At 37.0% G+C, this 20,944-nt stretch overlaps 6 protein-coding genes across 8 annotated transcripts; 3 read left to right on the top strand and 3 right to left on the bottom strand.

The window, feature by feature from the left end:
* The first annotated feature begins 793 nt into the window (after nt 1-793).
* On the top strand, nt 794-2,837 carry LOC108854234 (probable pectate lyase 6). Its single transcript, XM_057009502.1, has 3 exons — nt 794-1,222; nt 1,366-2,053; nt 2,347-2,837. Exons 1-3 carry the CDS (start codon nt 1,014-1,016, stop codon nt 2,827-2,829), a joined length of 1,380 nt encoding a protein of 459 aa, XP_056865482.1. The 5' UTR covers nt 794-1,013; the 3' UTR covers nt 2,830-2,837.
* An 80-nt stretch (nt 2,838-2,917) lies between these two features.
* On the bottom strand, nt 2,918-5,158 carry LOC108854235 (uncharacterized). The gene is made up of 12 exons (XM_018627750.2): nt 5,056-5,158; nt 4,910-4,971; nt 4,750-4,819; nt 4,582-4,657; nt 4,428-4,498; nt 4,244-4,345; nt 4,051-4,140; nt 3,884-3,958; nt 3,696-3,728; nt 3,484-3,564; nt 3,275-3,352; nt 2,918-3,163 (listed from the first exon to the last, which is right to left on the bottom strand). Exons 2-12 carry the CDS (start codon nt 4,942-4,944, stop codon nt 3,122-3,124), a joined length of 753 nt encoding a protein of 250 aa, XP_018483252.2. The 5' UTR covers nt 4,945-4,971; nt 5,056-5,158; the 3' UTR covers nt 2,918-3,121.
* Nucleotides 5,159-5,414: 256 nt separating this feature from the next.
* Nucleotides 5,415-7,193, top strand: LOC108854236 (single-stranded DNA-binding protein WHY3, chloroplastic). The gene is made up of 7 exons (XM_018627751.2): nt 5,415-5,674; nt 5,820-5,923; nt 6,008-6,100; nt 6,298-6,392; nt 6,500-6,576; nt 6,683-6,771; nt 6,851-7,193. Exons 1-7 carry the CDS (start codon nt 5,461-5,463, stop codon nt 6,968-6,970), a joined length of 792 nt encoding a protein of 263 aa, XP_018483253.2. The 5' UTR covers nt 5,415-5,460; the 3' UTR covers nt 6,971-7,193.
* Nucleotides 7,194-7,823: 630 nt separating this feature from the next.
* Nucleotides 7,824-9,432, top strand: LOC108854237 (ubiquitin-conjugating enzyme E2 2). Of its 2 annotated transcripts, none has more exons than XM_018627755.2 (6): nt 7,824-8,012; nt 8,348-8,478; nt 8,570-8,595; nt 8,666-8,755; nt 8,840-8,928; nt 9,135-9,432. In XM_018627755.2, the coding sequence occupies exons 2-6, from the start codon at nt 8,354-8,356 to the stop codon at nt 9,261-9,263; spliced, it is 459 nt and encodes a 152-aa protein (XP_018483257.1). In that variant the 5' UTR covers nt 7,824-8,012; nt 8,348-8,353; the 3' UTR covers nt 9,264-9,432. The 2 variants fall into 2 exon arrangements, with proteins under 2 accessions (XP_018483257.1, XP_018483256.1); XM_018627754.2 differs by having other exon boundaries at nt 8,341-8,478.
* A 47-nt stretch (nt 9,433-9,479) lies between these two features.
* LOC108854232 (probable LRR receptor-like serine/threonine-protein kinase At2g02780) lies at nt 9,480-12,649 on the bottom strand. 2 transcript variants are annotated; one of them, XM_057009501.1, is made up of 7 exons: nt 11,079-12,649; nt 10,854-11,004; nt 10,539-10,785; nt 10,274-10,467; nt 10,160-10,197; nt 9,971-10,085; nt 9,480-9,881 (listed from the first exon to the last, which is right to left on the bottom strand). In XM_057009501.1, exons 1-7 carry the CDS (start codon nt 12,383-12,385, stop codon nt 9,633-9,635), a joined length of 2,301 nt encoding a protein of 766 aa, XP_056865481.1. In that variant the 5' UTR covers nt 12,386-12,649; the 3' UTR covers nt 9,480-9,632. The 2 variants fall into 2 exon arrangements, with proteins under 2 accessions (XP_056865481.1, XP_018483249.1); XM_018627747.2 differs by having other exon boundaries at nt 10,854-10,975; nt 11,062-12,646.
* Nucleotides 12,650-17,311: 4,662 nt separating this feature from the next.
* Nucleotides 17,312-19,682, bottom strand: LOC108854233 (probable serine/threonine-protein kinase PBL3). The gene is made up of 6 exons (XM_018627748.2): nt 19,336-19,682; nt 18,701-19,047; nt 18,474-18,609; nt 18,265-18,401; nt 18,055-18,178; nt 17,312-17,974 (listed from the first exon to the last, which is right to left on the bottom strand). The coding sequence occupies exons 1-6, from the start codon at nt 19,403-19,405 to the stop codon at nt 17,433-17,435; spliced, it is 1,356 nt and encodes a 451-aa protein (XP_018483250.2). The 5' UTR covers nt 19,406-19,682; the 3' UTR covers nt 17,312-17,432.
* Nucleotides 19,683-20,944: the final 1,262 nt, after the last annotated feature.

Genomic DNA, 20,944 nt, shown 5'->3' with positions numbered 1-20,944 from the left:
CTTACAAATACATACTGCTTTGAAACCATCCACTTCTCTGTGTTATATTGTACGGACTACGGAGATTTCAACTTTTCCTGTTCTTCAAAAAAAAAAATCTATAATGGTATATGAGAAAGATTTATTATATATGTTACTATAAAAATCTGACACTGCTTGAAATTTGTGTTCAAAGAACTAGTAGAATCCAAGAGAATCTCATTTGTAATATGTGATCCACGCCAACATACATATGCATAAATACATTTCAAGAAAAGATGTTCCATGGATTCTTCATCTGGGCAACATCTTCCACATTGAGCATCAATAACTATACCAATGTGGTTCTGTATATTCTCTATAGGAAATGATGTATCTCGAGAGCAGTATTCAGTTTTCAGGTTTTCTTTTTGTAATCGACCAGTTTGGGTGGAAGAGAAACATTGATCTTTTGATATGGTAGATGCTTGACAAGCTAGTGTAATTGTACCGTATAAAGTCCATCCCAAAAGGTCATGTGTTGATATGTGACTAAGTTTTTGCTATAGAATATCTGAATATATTAGAGCATCTTTCTCTATTACTATTTACTGAACTCATTTTAAACAAATCCTGACAAAATATAAAAAGGTTTTTAACAAAAAATGACAAAACCCAAATATAAATACCACACAAAAATAACTCAATATATTCCACAAAAGAAGGATAAAACATAGAAAGAACAATTGACAAAAAAACATAGAAAGAACAATAAAAAGAATCAGCCAAACTATAATTGGTTTTGCACAAAAAAAAAAGCATCAGAGAGTTTTTAAAAACCAGTGGTTACATAATAACTACTCTGCTAATCGTTAATCCTCCATTAATGTCTTTCATCTTCCCTCTCCTTCAAGTTCCTTGATATTTAAGCAACCTATGAATCCGATCATCTATTTCTATCCCTAGGCCGACCAGAAAACTTTTTTTTGGACGACCCTAGTTCCAAGGGTCCTCTATCACCAGAATAAGTTATAAAAACTCACCGTCGATTTCAAATGGCGGGCGCTCATTTGAATCTTGGGAGCTACGTCTTCGCCTTCATCTCGTTGTCTCTCGCCGTCGTGGCTCCATCGGTTCAAGCTCACGTCGCGGTATACGATGAATACTGGACCCAGCGCCAAGCCGACGCGTTGCGACAAACTATAGAATCTTATGACCCGAACCCGTTTAACGTCACGGACCACTTCAACTACCATGCGACATTGTACGTTCTTCTCTAAAAAAACAATCTCGTTATATTTGTCTTTTAAAAACCTAACTTCTTACACAAGTACACTTAATGTCTTTTTATAACCTAACTTCTTACAGAAGTATGCTTTATGTTTCTTCTTTTTGTTCACTTTTCAGAGCAATGGAGACGACTGGTGCAGACAACGAAACAAGGAGAGAGCTCCGACAAGTTAGACGCGGTCCGAAAACAAAGAGACGTGGCGGAAGGCACCACTCCCTTAACGCAATAGACAAATGCTGGCGAGGAGACAAAAACTGGGACAAGAACCGGAAAAAGCTAGCGGACTGCGTCCTAGGATTCGGCCGGAGAACAACCGGAGGCAAAAAGGGACATATCTACGTAGTCACCGACGCATCCGACAGCGATCTCGTGAACCCCAAGCCAGGAACTCTGAGACACGCAGTGACTCGCGACAAACCGCTATGGATCGTATTTGGTAGATCCATGATCATAAAACTGCAGCAAGAGCTGATCATAACACACGATAAAACTATCGACGGTCGAGGAGCGAGTGTTCATATAACAGGAGGTGCAGGTTTAACGTTACAGTTCGTGAAGAATGTGATCATACACAATATTCATATAAAACACATTAAAAGTGGGGGTGGTGGGATGATTAGAGACTGTCAACATCATGTTGGGCATCGTACAAAGAGTGATGGTGATGGGATCAATATTTTCGGAGCCACGAATATTTGGATCGATCATGTCTCCATGACGCATTGTTCTGATGGGATGATCGATGCTATAATGGGATCGACCGGCATTACTATCTCCAACTCCCATTTTACCGACCATAACGAGGTAAAGTAGCATCAGACTGAACATAAACAACTTTTAGCCAAAAATAGAAAAAAAGTAACATAAACAACTTTTCATTTTTTGGAACACAAAAAAAACAACAACTTTTCATAAACAAAAGAATCCATCTAAGAAGTTTAAGCTCTCCGTTTTTATAATAGTGTCAGTTTTAGCTTTTAAAATTTGTTTTGTTACAAGTATTGTTTCATATTTTCAATACAAATACTAAATAAATTTCCAGCTTTTATTTTTTGATTTAATTCCTCATATTGGTGCTCTCCTTACTATGTTTGCAGGTGATGTTGTTTGGGGGCAAAGACGGGGATGTGATCGACAAGAAAATGCAGATAACGGTTGCGTTTAACCATTTTGGCAAGAGGTTAGTTCAGAGAATGCCAAGGGTTAGATACGGTTTGGTCCATGTAGTGAACAATGACTACACTCACTGGGAAATGTATGCAATTGGTGGAAACCTGAACCCTACCATTATAAGTCAAGGCAACCGTTTCATTGCTCCTCATCAAGAAAATTGCAAGCAGGTTACAAAGAGAGAATATACACCTTATAAAGAGTGGAAATCATGGAACTGGCAATCAGAGAGAGATTACTTCTTGAACGGAGCTTACTTTGTAAACTCGGGAAGGGCAAACGCGTGGAGCCCTGCCCCTAAAAACCCAATCCATAGAAAGTTTGCGATCGGGCCTATATCAGGAACAGGGGTAAGAAGACTCACCAAGGATGCTGGTACACTTGGTTGCAAACCGGGCAAGTCCTGCTGATTAAAATTTCCATGTGTGTGCGCGCCGAGTTGTTATGGTAACAAACAAGAAAACAATGTAAAATAACAAAAAAAGAATTGTAACAAACTGTGCATAATGTAGGGATAAATCATTAGGCTTTGGTTGTAAAAAAAAGGGTTCATTCTTTTGGTTATTCAATCACTTTTTTTGTTGCCCCAAAGGACACTCAATTTAAACACCAGGACATAATAATCACTCCTAGTCTCTGTATATCCTATACTACATCTATTGTATCATCAAGGCTTGATGATATTTGGTACTATCATCTGAATCAGCCTTCAAGTAGCTCTATCTTGTCGCTTTCTTTCAAACCCTGAAACATGTCAAGGACAAAGATCAAATTGCTGTATGGAGGTTTAATGATACTCTGCATCTAAATCTATCTGTGTCTGCAATTCGATAAAATGTATTGATAAGACAATACCTCTGACTCTGAGGTTGAATTTTCTTCGTTTGTAGTTACTATACATGCGTTTGACTTGCCAGAAAGTCGAAGCTTCTCCTGCAAGACCACATGCTAGCAAGTTAGCATTAGGGACAATATGAAAACAGTTGAGAGGTAAGACCAGCAGATTATCGCTAGGAACGATGTGCTTGTGCATTCATATGTTTCTCTTTCACGGAAATACTTGCCTGCATCAGAATATCAGGTATCTTGTGATTTTCTCCGCCCATAGAGTCGCATAGATACATTAGACCCATATTGGCAATATTCTGCTCAGAGAAAACAAACAGAAAACAACAATATAAGAAGACATATAAGTGCATTTTTATCTTCAAGTAAATCAGCTCTACGTTGATCCCTACAAATGTCATCGAGCTGATTAGAATGTAAATGAAGTTACCTGCTTGTACTCAATGCTATCTAATTTCCCACCCTGAAAGACATGAGATTTAAATGGAATCAGTATGCAAATAACCAGTAACCACCACCACTAGAAGCTCTGTATATATACACTAGTTAGAAGAGTCCTATTGGTCGTGACAAGAAGCAGAAAAAAAAAAAGCTTTTCAAAAACAGTTGTACACGCACCATACCACCAAACATGCTATGCATTGCGTCAAAATCATCTCCAATGTTAGCAAGATTCTCTAGAGCAAAACCCACCTGTTCCATACATCTGAAACTTATTAATACCACCCTCAAAAAAGAAAAAGAGAGAAACAAAACTAGTTTTGTACTTAATGACATATTCGTACATTGTCCTGGACTCCCTTTAAGAGATCCTTCTGCAATTCCATCTTATCATCCGTCCTCTTCAGCCGCTCAGACAAGTGCTTCTTAGCATTCTAACCAACACCATAAAGAAAAATCACTATCCAATTAGAATCATTATAAATCCAAGGCCCTGATAAAAAGAGGCAGTAACAAGTGATGGAAGAAGCAGCCTACAGAAAGAGCTTCAGAAACGGTATCCAAATGCTTAGTCAAGTTCGAGACTGCCTCTTCCATGCTCCGCTTTGTAACGCACATGATGTCAGAGAATGACATACCCTAAAACACCACAGGAACAAAACATCATCAGGCTACGTAGAAATGATCCCCAAGTTACAAACAAAGTAATGATAAACTTTACCTTGTACCACATGTAGCCGTAACCTATAGCTCCTAACGTCGCTGCCGGGACTATAAACGGGGTGAAGTCAGCTGGAAAACGTAGCAGAGAATGTCAAACATTACTTACTATACACAACATATTATTTTTTGAAAATACAAAATCAGAAACAAACCTCGTTGAGATCCATTCATAACAGTAATCTGGCGGGAGGAGGATATCTGCCGGATGTCCATAGCTAACCGTTGCATCTACAAAAAAATAGTGACTTTTCAAATTCAGACACGCTCTTCACCTCAAGAGAGAGAGAGAGAGAGAGAGAGAGAGAGAGAGACACATTTACCTGAGTAGCCACGTCATCAGAATCATCATCTGAATGATCTCCAGATTTCTCAAAACGCTTCACCAAAAGACTTTAAAAAAAAAAAGGAACCTTTTTTTACTAAAACCCTTGTCATTCAAAAACTCAGAAGAACAAGTTTTTTAAAAGCTATCGTTAATACCTGTAGCTCCCCCAAAAGATCGGCCATTTTTCCATTCTTGACCAGAATAGTACTTGTATAACCTTTCACATTCGAAAAACCAATAAGCAAACAAAAAGAGAGAGTTGGATAAATCTTCAGAGAAACGTAAAACCCTAGTTACCTACCTGCTCCAGCTAGAATCAAAATCCTTGATAACCCTATACCGGATTGCATAGCCATCTTCAAATGAAAAAAGTTGTCGTCTTCTGCTTCTTCGTCGAGGTCTGAAACTTTAGCTCTCGCCGGCGTAATAAACTATAAACCCCTGCGGGACGATGTCGTTTTAAATAAACTGTAAATCCCTGCGGAACGATGTCGTTTTTTTTAATAAACTAATCTAGGCCGTTGACAAGCGTAGTAAATAAATCTGAGCCGTGCATTTTTAGATAAAACTATTGGGGCAATTCTATAAGGTTTTTAAATATTATATGGTAAAAGCGAATTAACGAAAAGTTTCTCTCTGCATTTGAAACCTTTTTTGTTTCCTCCGTCGTATCTATCCAAGTGGAGAAGAAGAAGAAGAAGACTAGATGTCGCAGCTCTTATCTTCTCCTCCAATGGCGGTCAACTCCAAAATATTCTTAACCCACCGCCCAGAAGCTCGTGTTCTCACCGCCGGTGGTTTTGTCGGAAAAGGGCATTGCTTCGCCGTGAAAGTGAAACCGATGGAGGAGAGGGTGAAGCTAACGGTGAAGTCTCGGTATAGCGACTCATCTTCACCACCTTACTCTCCTCCGCAAAACGGTAAACCCCCACTTCGAAAAAAGCTTGTTCCTTTTTTTTTTTTTGAATTCTGAAAATGGGAGCTTGAAAGCCCAGAACTTTCGAATAGCATAGAGCTTATACTTGTGGTCTGTGTATGTATGTATGTATGTATGTTTGGATGAAGGGGAAGGAGGATCTTCGCCGCGGTTTTATGTGGGTCATTCTATTTACAAAGGGAAAGCTGCTCTTACTATTGAGCCTCGTGCCCCCGAGTTTGTGTCTTTACAAGTATTCTTTCTTTTTTTTTTTTAACTAACCTCTATTGATTCATTTTTCTGCAATATTGATCTTAGAGTATTGGTCTTTTTTCAGTCTGGTGCATTCAAGCTTTCTAAGGAAGGGTTCTTGCTCCTCCAGTTTGCTCCTGCAGCTGGTGTTCGTCAGTACGATTGGAGCAGGAAACAGGTCTGGTGTTATCTTTAACTTTGTAGTCTATCGAATTGTGATAAATAATGATCATCATCACTTGTGTTTGGTGAAAGAAAAGACCTTTTTACTTTTAACTATGATTGTGGTTAGATCATGTGTAGACTTTCTGACGATGATTGTATGAAAGAAGTGGCCTTTTATGATTGTGGTAAGTTCATTTTTTTTTGATGCAGGTGTTCTCATTGTCGGTTACAGAGATTGGTAATTTAGTTAGCCTTGGGCCGAGGGAATCATGTGAATTCTTTCATGATCCTAACAAGGGAAAAGGGTATGATTAGGACCCCCGTTAAGATCTATTTGATTACACAGATTCTGTTGGATCTTTTTTTTTAGTTCTGATTCGTGAATCAATCTTGGGGGTTGTGGTTGTTGTAGTAGTGATGAAGGTAAAGTGAGGAAAGTGCTGAAAGTTGAACCCCTTCCAGACGGTTCTGGCCGCTTCTTTAACCTGAGTAAACGAATCTTTCTCTTGTTTCTTTCATGGACTGCTGAATTCATATTATACTCGTGGCTCAAAAGCTCTTCTGATATCCACCGTTGTTGTGTTTTTTCATGAAGGTGTTCAAAACAAGCTTTTGAATGTAGATGAGAGTGTGTACATACCTATCACTAAAGCAGAGTTTGCTGTTCTTATCTCTGCTTTCAACGTGACCCCTCTCTCTCTCTCTTTATCTCTTTGTATAAAACGATTTTTCCTTTATTTTAACTTTGTACATTGTGTTGCAGTTCATCTTGCCGCACCTTATAGGCTGGCAAGCATTTGCAAACTCCATCAAACCAGAAGACTCTAATCGTCTTAACAATGCGTCACCTAAGTATGGAGGAGACTACGAATGGAGTAGATGATTGAGAACTACAGACAACCTTGCAAACTCGGTTCTTGTGTCCATCCCATTGTTTTGTTATCGCAATCAACGAGTAGCAGTAGGGACTGAAGTAGTGTTTAGACCAAATGGGATGTGTTGTTGCGTAGGAAAAAAACTCATGTTATGTATTATACAATTTTTTGTCAAGACTCGAGAGCAAACGGTTGGAATTTTGGTATTACAGGAATCAATTTGCTCTTCCTCTTAAAGGTTATGTTAGTTTACAAATAAGTGTGTTGATCACAAAAGGATATTCACTACAGCTAAGAAGGCATATATGTCTCACAACGAAGCATGGGCAAGACCCTGTTTTTGCTCACAGTGAACTTATGCATCACCAGTCAAATAAACACCTGGGAGATTTACAAGTTGCTTCTCATCTATTTACATGCTTGATACTTCCCACATCTTGCCATCTTTCTAATGCAGAGCATATAAGCTCAAGTGAAGCTGGATTCTCTGGCTCTAACTCTGCTAGCATCATCACCACTTCCTCTCCAAGCACTGGATCCAGGTGTTGCCTACATGCACCAAGGAAAGAAGAATAGACCGAAGATGATGGTTCTGGCATTTAATCTATTACATAGAATCGAATCCCTTTTCCACATTTCCACAGACCACAGTGACTACACCCAGGTGACAACAGCAGTTAAGTTTTATAAACTCGGTTCTACTGTGGCTATAAAAAAAAAAAAAACTCGGTTCTACTGTTGGTTATGTATGGTTCAAATCGGTTATAATGACAGTTCGATTTAACGGTCTAATTCCGGTTAAGCATCCTCTTCTCTTGCATCGTCTGAGAGCAAATATATATATCTAGAAGAGCAGTAACCACTGCGTGCGTTATACGAAGTTGTCACCAGCCACTTGATCATTTCTCAATCGCAGCAACGGTGAATTCGAGGATCGATCCGGAGACTCATCATCTTCCCATTAATTCCGGACCTTTCTTCGCCGCGCGAGGAGAGATGCTTGCTTGACGACCGTTCTCGCCTCTATCTTTAACTGTTTTTGTCTCAACGGTGAGATCTCTCTCTCTCTCTCTCTCTCTCATGAATTCTCATCCCTTTCGCACGTTGCTGCTTCGTTGTTAGATCCGAAAATTTTGTACTTTTATCACACATGCCTATCAAAGTTTTGCTCATTTTGCTGAATTGATCCGGTCCTAAGAGCGCTTCATAGGTTAAAGAGATTACTTTGCCAATTTGATTTGTTGATTTGCTTCTAAGCTAGGTTACCAGTAACACAAGTCTGGCTGATTGCAACTACAGTTTAGAACACATTGAAAAGTTCTGATTTTTCGAGTCTTTCTCTTGGTTAATCTTGTGTTGTTTACTGGATATCGATAAGAGTAAAGAGAAGAATGTCGACTCCAGCGAGGAAGAGGTTGATGAGGGATTTCAAGAGGTTGCAGCAAGACCCACCTGCTGGTATTAGCGGTGCTCCCCAAGACAACAACATCATGCTCTGGAATGCTGTTATTTTCGGGTAAATATTGATACTTTTATTGTTTGTTACAGATGAAACTTTTTTTGAGTCTTTCTTCACTGTCTGTACTTACTACATCTTTTGTTTTCAGGCCTGATGACACCCCATGGGATGGAGGTATTGTTTTCTTATTGTAATCTTGAATTGTTTGCCAATCTTACATTTTCTCTTGTATGATCTTTCTTAGGTACTTTCAAACTCTCACTGCAGTTTTCTGAAGATTATCCAAACAAACCACCTACTGTTCGGTTTGTTTCACGGATGTTCCATCCTAATAGTAAGTTTAAAGATACAATACAACACCAGGTTTTCTTACTCTAGAGTGCATGTAACTGACACTTGGTCTTTTTTTTCCCTGCAGTTTATGCTGATGGGAGTATATGCTTAGACATCCTCCAAAACCAGTGGAGTCCTATATATGATGTCGCTGCTATACTTACCTCCATTCAGGTTAATAATATATAAAAATTTCATATTGAAATGCTTCTCATGTCTTTGTTCTAAAGAATATAGTTGATGATTGTTGTTCCTCTGCTTCCTAGACTCCCCTTTTACATAAAGATCTTTGATCTTCATTTTAAACTGTTGGTGTTCTTGATATGATTTACATTGGCTGACTGAACCATCTCTCTCTCTTTTTTCTTTTTAAATCACAGTCATTGCTCTGTGATCCTAATCCAAATTCTCCTGCGAATTCCGAAGCTGCACGAATGTTCAGCGAAAGCAAACGCGAGTACAACAGAAGAGTCCGCGAGGTTGTGGAACAAAGCTGGACTGCAGACTAGTTACTATAATATGCTCTGGAACATCCTCTCTTTTGTGTCTCTTTCTCTTTCCTGTCTTCCATGTGTTTTTCAAACTCTGTGATTGTTGCTTTTAATGTTCTTATATTTCCATGTATTATCTCAACCACTTTCATCTTCATAATTATCGGTATCTATTTCAGTTTGATCATTCTCAGAGATCTTCTTTTGCTTTGTTTAAAACAACAGGTTACTAAGTTAGCTTGGAATCTTAAATGTAAGATAGTTTATGTAATACTGTAGTCCATGAAACTACTTATTGACTCTGCTCTCTACATTCATCTTGCATTATTGTTTCTACAAGTTTCTCTCTCTCTCTCTATGATCTGTTTTTTTTTTCTTGAGGATTTGTCATTCATATATTGCCTTCATGGTTGCTTCATGATTCCCACTGTTTGTCCATCCTTGTTGCACTTGAATTGTATACTGCAGATTCCAAACAACATCTTCAATCGATGGTCGCTTGCTCTGATCTTCACAAAGACAGTTGATAGCAAATTCCACTGTTGTCCTCAACGACTCATAAGCATATGATCCTCTAACAGTTGGATCTGCTAAGCTGCTCAATACGGACGGTTCATCTCTCAAACCATTCTCTAGCTGTGAAGTAACGAAAGACGGTTCCAAATATTGTAAGTATGTCGAAATATGAAAATTTTTTTAATTGACAATTTGAAACATGAACAGACCTGAAGCTTCAGACTTCCCATCTCTGAAGAGCCTGCAGATACTACCTTCCCTGTGATGATCTGAAGCAGTATCACTCCAAACTGGTACACATCTTCTTTCTCTCCATCCTCATTACTGCACACAATTACATAACAAGTCTCAGAATTTGATGATACAAGATAACATATCTTAAGAGATATATTATATACCTCCGGGGAGTTTTGACTTGATGGCTCTCTGCTCCAACCTACAAATGCCAGAAAAAAAATTCTTAGATTGAACTAAAAGATGATAGAATGAAAACAATGCAAAGTGTTTTATACCTGGGATGGTAAAGGAATAGTGTAGCCACTGATTTTTACAGTGAGTGTTCCATCAAGCAGAATATTCTCTATATCCAAATTGTTCCCAAAGATTCCTGGTGCTACTCCCATGTGCAAGAACTGTATCCCTCTAGCGACTCCTATGGCTATCGCCATTCTTTGAGGCCATTTCATCACCTCTTTCTTCCTACAATCTGATTTAAACATTCCCCATATGAATCTACTGAAAATATAATGTTGAGTTTCTGTGTTTGTCAGGTTTTACCTGTGAGAAAGTCCTTCAACGACCCGTTTGAGATATACTCTTGGACAATGAAGATGGTGTGTCCAGCGTGTTGGTTGTGGCCTTGGTTACTAGCAATGCAATGTCCAAGAACACTAACCAAATGCATGTGCCTTAGCTTTGATAAAACCTCCATCTGCTGGGCTAAGCTTTGTGGTAAATTCTTCTGTTTCAGCTTGATACATCTCACTGTCACTGCTATGCCTTCTCTGAGACTACCTCTGTACAACTGTTGGAATACCAAAAATATATCAACCAGTCAGGCTTTATATTATGTTATGTTTTCTCGTTGTTTACCTGCTCGCAGAGAAGACTTGCTGCATCAAAGTCGTTAGTCGCTTCTTCCAGTTCCTCCAAGGAGAAAATGTGGTACGGTGGCAGACCAATCACTGCAGATCTCATTGTCTGCGGTACTCGTCCTACGTTCGAGAAAATTCTTTCAGTTGTTCTGCTAGAGAAAAAAAAATGAATCAATAAAGTAATAGTAGTAGTAGTCTTTGTTTACTTGAATCTGGTAATGACTTAGTGCTGGTGGTTGTGTTGCTGCAAACTGAGACTTTATCAGATGCATATCTATCATTGTTGTTGTTGTTGTTTACTTCAAAAGTATCTTCCTCTGTTCCTGATCTTCTTCTTCTTTTCAGGACAATCAAAACCAACACAACCAAAATTGCTCCAAGGATGACCACACCGGTGATTACCAGAATCACCATGCCGAGTTTGATTCTTGCAGAATCTTTCTCTTCTACCTTGGGGACAGGTTCCACAGCTATTGCTTTGCTGGCTTGGTTTCGACAGAAAGAAAGCGGACGCTGATATTTGGCGTTAGGAGTCCCATTCAAAGACAGGCAATTGAATGAAAAGAGCACTGTCTGATTCTTGGAACTCTTGGAAGAGTAGCAAGAAGGAAGCTTTCCGGTTAGAAGATTGCGAGAAACGTCTAAAGTTCTAACCTTTGAGGAGCTGCAAGAGGAATTTGGAAGCGATCCGCTGAACATATTCTGAGCCAAACCGAGAGTTTGAAGAGAAGGAAGAGAAAACAGAAACTCCGGAATGGATCCGGTGAACTCGTTGGAAGAGAGGTCTAATCTTTGAAGCTTATTCAGCTTCTTGATCTGTTCTGAAAGCTTGGATCTAAAAGAGCTGTTCCTCAATGAAACAGAGATGAGGTTACTTGGAAGTGAAGGCAATTCAGGACCAAGATTATTACCTCCCAAATCCAGCTCTTGAAGATTAGACAACCCTCTGAGATCAAAGACAGAACCGTTGAGCAGATTGTTTGTTAAAACAAGGCTTTTCAGATTCTTCAAAGACGAAATCTCTTTTGGAATATTCCCGGATATGAAATTAGAGGTGAGATTGAGAGACTGGAGAGAAGGTGATAAATTGGTGATTATCTTAGGAGAGAGAGGACCAGATATACCGAGGGAGGTAAGAGACAAAGTGTTTAAGCTTGAGAGTTTTGTAAGAAGAGTGAAGAGCTCTTCGAATCTTCCAGAGAGCTTACTGGTTCTGTTTCCGGTGATGGTTAATTCTGTTATGTGACCTTTGGAGCAGATGACTCTCAAGGAAGGAGAAGAAGGGATGTTGCAGAAGTTGGCTGTATTGGTCCATGATTGAAGAATCTGTGGATATTGTAGTTGCTTCTGGATATCAAGGAGAGTTTTTGATTCAGTTGGAGGTAATTGAGACTCAGAGAGTAGTGGAAGGAGAAGAGGAAGAAGGAAAGTGAGGGAGAATACATGTTTTTGGAGGGAACTCTGCATTTTTTGCTGTAAGAATTTTAAGTGTTTGGAGATGTGTTTTGGCTTAGAGAAACAGAAACTCATTGAAAGTTTTCATCTTTTTTTTCTTTTCTGGGATCACAGAGACTGGCAGATCTATGGGGAAGATGGGAGGATAGCTTGGGGATCAAAAGAGAGTTAAGATGTTCATGGGAAAATTAAGTGAATGCATTTAATGCAATTTTTATAGTAATTTAAAATCTTTGCTTGTTTGTTCATTACTGCACATTGCACAACCTCAGCTTGACAGACTGGTTTTAATGCATAGAAGAACATGACTTTTCTTTCTATGTTTTATTTAAAAAAACTTTTAAAATACATGGAAGAACATGGACTATTAATTTATAGCAGTTTAAAACTCTAGTCTAGAGAGAAGTCAGAGAGGAGAGAGAAGTAGATCGGGTTTTCTTTTTCTGGTTGACGACGGTGGCTCCGTTAGCCACGTCGTCGGCCGGGATCTTTGTGGATCGTTCTCCTTTTATTCTCTCGGTTTGTTACTCTTTTGTTTCCGTCGGTGCATCGTATCTTTGATGGCCGGTCGGCTCGAGCGACCGCCGTGGCTCCTGTTCAGACAAAGGAGAACGGTCGGCTAAAGTCTCTGCGTCGCCATACTCTTCTGTTGACGGCGGTCTAGTTTCTCCTTGCGGTTTTTAATTTTATGTTTTTCCTCTTTTCTTGATTTTCCTTCTTCGGTGCGGTTTTTTTGGATTCTGGTTAAGCTCACGTCGTGGATGGTGGAGGCTTTCCGGTGTAAGGCTTGTCGAGAGTGGTGAAGCTTCATCTTGGGTCTGTAGTAATTGATTGAGGGCGAGATCTCGTTAGGGCGATTGATTCTCGCCGATATTTGAGCCCTCGGCTTCGTAAGATGGTTGCGGTGAAGCTAGATGGAGGATTGGAGATCCAATGTGGTCCGGCGGTCCGGAGATCTGGTCGTCGGACAAGTCTAGAAGCGTTGGCGGTGGTGAGTCGGCTTGACGACACGTGTCCTCTCGACGTCGAGGATGGCAACACGTGTCCGTGCTCTACTTTGGTTTGATCGACGAGGCGGCGGCATCACGTTACGCGTAGTGTTTAGGGTTTTCAAAGTGGGCCGGCTTGTTTTAAGGCCCATTTGAGTCCCGAGTTTGGCCCGGGTTTATTTGGGCTTGTAGTTTTGGTGTTTTTGTTGTATTGGGCTCGTTCCCCCTTTTTATTATATAAAAATCATTGACGGGAAAAAAAAAAACATGGACTATTAATTTTATTTTATTTTTCACCTATAGTTCACATATATATTTATATATATATATATATGTATATTCTGTCTTCTGACTTAAATAGTATTTTTGGTTTGATTCAGTTTTTTTTTTTTTGAAAAAGTTTTGATTTAGTTTTTTTTTTTGTCTTTCGTGATTTAGTTTCAACTTGTTAATAACTAGTATTGATTGACCAGTAGATGTAGAATTATGAATGCCAAAAGAATTGACAATAGATAAAACGTATTAAAATCCAAACAGGATCATAGGATACTTGAGAGCATTACTAGTTTTTCGTTTGTTAATTTCTGGAAACAAATTGATCATGTGCTTTGTTTTTCTAAGGGACCCTTTATTTTTAATAATGCAACACGTGATTTTGTTCAAACATGTATGATAATAACACTTGTTTGATTAAAAGTACTGTATAATTGAACAGGTTAGAGATGATGTTTGGTCACATGTCGGTGAGAATGAGATCAAGAAATGTATGTCGTCTCTTGTTCTCCTGAAAACGAAGCCATTACGTCTGTGTGTTTTCTTTTAAAGTGTCGAGATTCTAACAAATGTCGAGCTGTATTCTTTTGTTCCGATGAACTGTTCATCTACTTTCTTTTTTATTTTTTATTTGTTTATTAAAATTCTCTTTAGTTAATGATTGTGCAGTGAAACTACTGGTTTTTAATTATTTGATAAAGAATTACTGATATTGTGTAAGTATTAAGAAATTATTGTACTGTAAAATATTTATGGATTCTAGACGATGAAGCACATGCAACCGCCTTGGAACAATCGTCACTGCGAAAGTATCATTTAATATTTTCTACAACAAGCATTTTATATACCAAACAAAAAGATGTAAAAAATCACTATATGTATTTTCAGTATTTTTCCCTAGGAAATTCAAGCTATTTAATTCCAAATAAATAAATAAATAGACTCTGTTATTTGGGCTTCTTCGAATATCAGTCCCGTTATTCGATCTGTGTCATCCCTAGTTATAAACAGTCCTTTAAACTGAAATTTCTGTCTTTTAAGCCCATTCTGCTCTATGTTTATTTCAGATAAATCGATGAAAGTTGAATGGAAACGGTGAATTCCAATAGAGAGAGAGCAATCCAGAGAGTCATCCTCTGATCATCGTACACTGTTGGACAAAGCTCTGAAACCTTTTAAATCATTTTAACCGTTTTTGTTTCTATATGTTTTCAGTGTGTTTTACTTTGGGTTTGGTGTGCCTCATGAGTCTTTGACATGTTCTCAAAGCAGCCAAGCAGAGACGTTGAAGGTGGGCGATGAGACAAATACGAATGTTTGAGTCTGGGCCACATATGACCGATAATGTAAAAACGTAATGGGCCAGCGAAGTAAAATAAGCCCACTGCGCTGTCACCTTCTCAGAAATCTATTTACTTACGTGTGAGTGAGAAAATAATGTGTATTTTTTTTTGTTAATCCGATATATCCGGCGGATCGTTACCCAACCGAATAATCCTCGGAATACTGACTATCAGTACCAGTCAGATCCGGTTGTTTGCAAGAGGAGTTAGATATTGCTATCGCATGGCCACAATGATGGATATGTGAGTTAGGAAACATTCGAATCCGCGACCTTTAAGATTTTTTTACGAGGCTTCAACCACCCGATCAAACCACCCTTGTGGTTATGTCTACTTGATAAGATATTTAGTTAGTTAAGTTTTCCAGTTGTTCAGCTAATGTTCCACTGACCAACCATTCAAGCTTAGTTACATGTTTAATTTCCATTCAACAGCTTGCCAAAAAAACAACGTTAAAAGGAACAACAATACACAATTTTTAGTCTTTGTCAAGGAAAAGTAATACAAGACTTAGAAAGGTGTTTCGGGTTTCGACCGTATACCTCATCATTATCATTATCACTTCATTATTCTCTAGCTATTTCAAAAAGCATTCTCCAAAATGATGTCAATTATGGTGTCAAGATTAGAGCAACTGTAACTGTTAGCAATGATGGGTTTGGGAATTTCAGTAGAATAAATGATGCTGTTGCTATGGCTCCAAATAATACTAACGGAGATGAGGGTTATTTTCACATAAAGGTAATGGAGGAAGTATATGAAAAATATATAAAGATCGATGAATAAAAGATACTGGGTGGTTATCCGCGAATTCACGGATATAAATATTGTACGAAAATATATATTATATTATTATGCATCAAAATATCGTAAAGTAATAACTGATGGTTATTTAATAATAGAAAATGTTTGTGGAATTATATATGTAATCATTATATTCATCTTTCCAACACATATTATGCATATTTTTGGACTTTTCTTCTTTTCTGTTATTATTTTGTTCTTTTTATCAAATTTTTGCTAACATTTTCCTAATTTTTACATATTCTTTTCCAAATATTTATTTATTTTTCTAAATAAAAATACAAACAATACAATTAATGAACCAAAAATTCATTTTATAATTGTTTTCAATCATAACATTATCTTATTCACTATATTATTTGACTTAAATAAAACATTTTTAATTAAAACTCTCATATGTTTTATTCAATATAATTCGTCCAACCTTCAAAAAATAATTATTTATAATATATATGGACATTATAATAGATTAGTAATTATTATAGTATTTATAATATGTATATAATATTTTTATTTGAAAATGAAATCATTATATCGATTTCTATACATTATTTTATATAGTATATAAATACAAAATAGTTGATTAAACATTATTAACTTTCTATAATTTTAAAAAATTAGCTACCAAAAATTATTAGTTGTAATATCATTTGTGTTATTTGGTAAGTGATAATAATTGGGTTAGACTTACATTTTATTTTAGAATTAGTTTAAATAATTAAAATTAATTAAAATTTTCATTCATTATATTATAAAGTTTATAAATATAAAAAAGAATTGAGTAAGCGTTATTATTATTATTTATATAATTTCAACCAAGGTTCTAAAAAGAACAACTTTATATAACTGCAACCGATTTAGAACAATTTAAATTCAACTGAATCATCTAAATCGATAAAATCGGTTAAAATCAATATAAATATGTTAAATTAAGAAGTAATGCTAATATAAATCCACTATTTTCTAATTTCTTATTTGTGTTGTATATCTAGTTTTGATAATTTGTCACAATACTTTTATAATTAAACTCAAGAACTAAATATCTCATATAAAAGTAAAGTATGTATAAAATAAATCAATAAAATGGTTAACGCCTTGACCCCAAATTATCTGGTTAGTCGGGTAATTACACCTAGCAATTTCTTGAACATTGTGATTTATAAACTTTTATAAATAATTTATTATTATGATAAAATAATTTTGTAAGCCATGATAAATAATTTTATAAATGCTTTACCTTTATTATGATAAAATAATTTTTGTTCAATATGTTTTCAGTGTGTTTTACTTTGGGTTTGGTTGTGTCCTGACTCTCTGACATGTTCTCTTTAGTGTTACTGTCAGATGCTTTGTTGTCTCACAAACAAGTAGGTTTTTAGTAAATAGATCTTATAACATTTACAGTTTGATCATGAATTATGCTTTTATTAATTTTCTGTAAAACAAATTAGAAAAAAAAAACCGAAAATATAGACTGTATATATAATATGACATTGTACTGAACCAAAAGTCTTCTAATCACAATTCAAAAGATGTAAAAGTTCAAAACAAAAATGTCAGAATGCTCACCTAAAGTAGGAGAACAACATCAATAGTGTGAACAGATTCATTCATTTACATACTTTACAATCAGAAAACTATTCAAAAATACTTATGCCAGAAAAGAACCAACACCAAACCATTACAACATACATAATAATACAGTGATTCTATCTATCTTACACGAGGAGATTGACTGTTGTGAGAAGGCAACGGAGAAGCAACCTGAGTTATGTGCAAGAGTGGCCGATCGTAACTATACCTCCTCGGAGATTTCTGTACAACAGATCCATTACTACCTCTCGGAGAATCAATCTGACCTTGCCTAGCTCCAGGTCCACTACTACCTCTTGGAGAATCAATCTGACCTTGTCTATTAGCTCCAGCAACTCCAGTTCCATGTTTAGTAGTTGTTGATTCAAGCTGATCCAGCTTGGACAAAACTTCAGACATTTTTGGTCTGAGTTTTGCGTCAGGGTTTAAGCACTGTAATGCGAGACTAGCAGCTGTGTATGCTCCTTTCTGAGGATACTGACCACCTAACCTCGTGTCCATTATCCGGAAGAGCTTTCGCCTGTCCCCAAGATACGGTGTTGCCCAATCCACTAGACTCTGCTCCACTCCAACTTTTGATTTGTCCACGGCTCTTCGTCCTGAGAGCAACTCCAGCAGCACCACACCGAAACTGTACACGTCGCTCTTAGCTGTTAACCGTCCTGTACATGTAAATTGAGAGAGTTTTAGGAAGTGAACTGTTTGAAACGATGAGCTGCAGAAGCCAAAGTTATTCTCACACCTGTGGCTACATATTCAGGGGCTGCGTAACCGTGAGTACCCACGACTTGAGTGGACACATGTGTCCTGTCACCAGTAGGACCAGCTTTAGCTAAACCGAAGTCTGAAAGTTTAGCATTGAACTCCTGTAAATTATTAAGACCAATAAATGAAGTTTTTTAGTTTAGAAATGAAGTTGACAATATCTTGAACTGTGATGGGGGTTGCTTACTGCGTCAAGTAGAATGTTGGCAGCTTTAAAGTCTCTGTATATCACTTGAGATTTAGCGTCGTGAAGAAAAGTAAGCCCCTTAGCTGCTCCTATTGCAACTTTCATCCTTATTGCCCATGTTAGTGGCTGCGCACCACCTGCAACAATACCAAACAAAAATCATTTGTTTTTTTTAACAAGACTTTGCTGAGGTTATTATAATGACATACGTCTAAAAAGATGATTCTCCAAGCTTCCTTTAGGCATGAACTCATATACCAACAACCGGTCTTCACCTTCTACACAATACCCAACTAGTTTGACCAGATTTGGATGACTAAGCTGACCTAGATAGTTCACTTCTGTCTGAAACCAAAACCAAAACAAAAAAAGAAAAACATGTTAGTTAGCATCTAACTCTTTATGATTACGAGAAGGAGAGAGAGAGAGCGTATACCAGCCACTCCTTATGACCTTGAAAACCTTCGGTTTTAAGCTTCTTAACAGCGACAACGATACCAGAACCAGGTTTTGAAGCGGTAAGCGTTGTGCGATCAAGCCAGCCTTTAAAGACATAACCAAAGCCTCCTTCGCCAAGGAGACTATCAGGTCGGAAGTTCCTAGTAGCGCTCTTGAGGTCGTGAAAGGTGAAAGCTTTGAGATTGGGTGATGACAGTATCTCTCCTTCGGTTCTTGGTGTAGTAGCTAAAGACTCTACGCTAGTGTCGGAATTGATGCTTAAGCTGCTTGAGGGAGCTGTGGAGCGGCGGCTCGTCTTGCTAGAAACTCTTGAACCCGATGAACCTTATATACATCAGAGCCAATCAGAAACGTGCAGACGTAATATCTTAACAAATCAACTTGTTCCAGCACTTAAATCTCAAAGAGATATCTACAATCCGTGAAATCATCAGACACGTGTCAGAGATGGGTAGGTAATTCAAAAGGATTGATCTTTGAAGATGCCAACAGCTTAAAGGTTAAGACTTTAGCTTGGAATCAATGATTTGACTTAAACCCAGAAAGCAAAACTGAAGAACCGATGAGAAGAGTAAGGAGACGTCTCCAGAGAAAGCAAAGTATACTACTAACCAGAATTAGCATGAGGACTGTGGCGGCTGCTACTGTCCACTTTAGCTGATGAATCCAAACAATTACCCATTTTATAAAGGTAAGAGACAACCAACAGATTCAAGAAAATATCTGAAAATGGAATCCAACGAGCTTCTTCTTCTCTCTCTTTCTCTTTCCTTATTGATTGCTCAGCGGCGCAAAGTGGTGTAATTGAAAATGGGAAAATAATAATTATAGTACTTTTGATTTTATTTTTGTGAGAAAAGAGAAGAAGATTCTAAAGAAACAAATATCAGAAGGTGAGAAGAAGAAGAAGAAGAAGGAACCTAAAATTCTGAGAAAACACACACACACACACAGATAAAGCACAGCGCACCGTACATTTCAAAAGTCCTGTGGTGGTGGAGGTTTATGCCAAAAGTACCATTCTACCCTTCTATGCTTTGTCCTGCGTGGTCCTTGCCTTTTAAGAGACTATATTACCCTTTCAGTCCACGAATCTCAATGATTTATTCCCGATCAATAAGGGATAGTTTGGTAAAACTGATTTACTACATTTGCTGGCGTCAGCAAGTCCACGTCAGATTGTAAAGTCTCAACTTTACATTTTGAACTTTAAGCAAAAGCAAAACTCCCATAATTAAGATGCATCAAATCTAGAATGATTTATCTCTTATTGGTTCCATTAGACAGCTGTTTAATGAAAAGGAGGTAGTTTACACGCTTTCGGATATTTTAATCTCAACTGTAACTATAACTTTATTCCATGCATTGACCCAACACATTCCTTGTTTATCTGTTCACATTACGTTGGACCCACACCTACAAAGGATAACTTTTTGTCCATATTACATCTTGACAGTTGTCACGTGTGAAAACTTGCATTTGAAATCGTTTTATAAAATGGCAAAACTAATCAAACATCTATCTATATTATTAAAAGAGAAGTACACATATAGAATTCCCATTAGTTTTCAGTGTTATTTACACTTCCATACCACTGACATTAAATAATATTTCATATTTTAATGTTGTCTTTTCCACTTTAATTAATGTGTTTTCTATAATTAAATTTGAATTAAATACACAATTAAATAAAAATTTCTATTTTAATGTTTTGTCTTTTCCACTTACATTAATATGTTTTCTAAAATTAAATTTGAATTAAATACACTTCATTAACTTCTCAATTAAATCAATGTCAAATTCAAAGAAATACATTTTTATTGGACAAACAATTCATGAAAATTATAATATCAACTCTTCATTGAACAAATCTGAATGAAAAAGTATTACCAAATTTGAAAGGAAACTAGATAATATCCAAACGGATTTACCATTTTGGTATCTAGAGAACCATAACTAAACCTTATCCGAACAAAATATTTCAGATATTCGAATGTATTTAAATCATATTTATATACTTCAATATGTTAGCTATTTTTCGAGTTAATATCCAACTATTTTAAGTTGATTTAAAATATAAAACATAGTCAAAAGTAAACATCTAAAGTAGATAAAAAATAATCAAAACACCAAAAATACTTAATATATATATTCTTCATCCAAATATTCAAGTTAAATTTATTTTAATCTTTAATCTAGGTACTTTAGCTTACATTACTCA

Source organism: Raphanus sativus, chromosome 4 (genome assembly GCF_000801105.2).
Source record: "Raphanus sativus cultivar WK10039 chromosome 4, ASM80110v3, whole genome shotgun sequence".
Taxonomy (NCBI): Eukaryota; Viridiplantae; Streptophyta; class Magnoliopsida; order Brassicales; family Brassicaceae; genus Raphanus; species Raphanus sativus.
This window is presented reverse-complemented; position numbering and strand designations above follow the sequence as displayed.

Excerpts from the sequence above, each read along its gene's own strand:
- LOC108854234 (XM_057009502.1), top strand. The coding sequence starts at position 1,014 with ATGGCGGGCGCTCATTTGAATCTTGGGAGCTACGTCTTCGCCTTCATC. Across the intron at positions 1,223-1,365 it reads TTCAACTACCATGCGACATT|AGCAATGGAGACGACTGGTG; the intron begins GTACGTTCTTCT and ends TTCACTTTTCAG. Across the intron at positions 2,054-2,346 it reads ATTTTACCGACCATAACGAG|GTGATGTTGTTTGGGGGCAA; the intron begins GTAAAGTAGCAT and ends CTATGTTTGCAG.
- LOC108854235 (XM_018627750.2), bottom strand. The coding sequence starts at position 4,944 with ATGGAAAAATGGCCGATCTTTTGGGGGAGCTACAG. Across the intron at positions 4,499-4,581 it reads TATGAATGGATCTCAACGAG|CTGACTTCACCCCGTTTATA; the intron begins GTTTGTTTCTGA and ends TACGTTTTCCAG. Across the intron at positions 4,346-4,427 it reads ACGGCTACATGTGGTACAAG|GGTATGTCATTCTCTGACAT; the intron begins GTAAAGTTTATC and ends GTGGTGTTTTAG.
- LOC108854236 (XM_018627751.2), top strand. The coding sequence starts at position 5,461 with ATGTCGCAGCTCTTATCTTCTCCTCCAATGGCGGTCAACTCCAAAATA. Across the intron at positions 6,577-6,682 it reads TGGCCGCTTCTTTAACCTGA|GTGTTCAAAACAAGCTTTTG; the intron begins GTAAACGAATCT and ends TTTTTCATGAAG. Across the intron at positions 6,772-6,850 it reads TTCTTATCTCTGCTTTCAAC|TTCATCTTGCCGCACCTTAT; the intron begins GTGACCCCTCTC and ends ATTGTGTTGCAG.
- LOC108854237 (XM_018627755.2), top strand. The coding sequence starts at position 8,354 with ATGTCGACTCCAGCGAGGAAGAGGTTGATGAGGGATTTCAAGAGGTTG. Across the intron at positions 8,479-8,569 it reads TGGAATGCTGTTATTTTCGG|GCCTGATGACACCCCATGGG; the intron begins GTAAATATTGAT and ends TTTTGTTTTCAG. Across the intron at positions 8,756-8,839 it reads ACGGATGTTCCATCCTAATA|TTTATGCTGATGGGAGTATA; the intron begins GTAAGTTTAAAG and ends TTTTCCCTGCAG.
- LOC108854232 (XM_057009501.1), bottom strand. The coding sequence starts at position 12,385 with ATGAGTTTCTGTTTCTCTAAGCCAAAACACATCTCCAAACACTTAAAA. Across the intron at positions 10,786-10,853 it reads CAAGTCTTCTCTGCGAGCAG|TTGTACAGAGGTAGTCTCAG; the intron begins GTAAACAACGAG and ends GTATTCCAACAG. Across the intron at positions 10,198-10,273 it reads CTATTCCTTTACCATCCCAG|GTTGGAGCAGAGAGCCATCA; the intron begins GTATAAAACACT and ends TGGCATTTGTAG.
- LOC108854233 (XM_018627748.2), bottom strand. The coding sequence starts at position 19,405 with ATGGGTAATTGTTTGGATTCATCAGCTAAAGTGGACAGTAGCAGCCGC. Across the intron at positions 19,048-19,335 it reads CAGTCCTCATGCTAATTCTG|GTTCATCGGGTTCAAGAGTT; the intron begins GTTAGTAGTATA and ends GATGTATATAAG. Across the intron at positions 18,610-18,700 it reads AAGGTCATAAGGAGTGGCTG|ACAGAAGTGAACTATCTAGG; the intron begins GTATACGCTCTC and ends TTTTGGTTTCAG.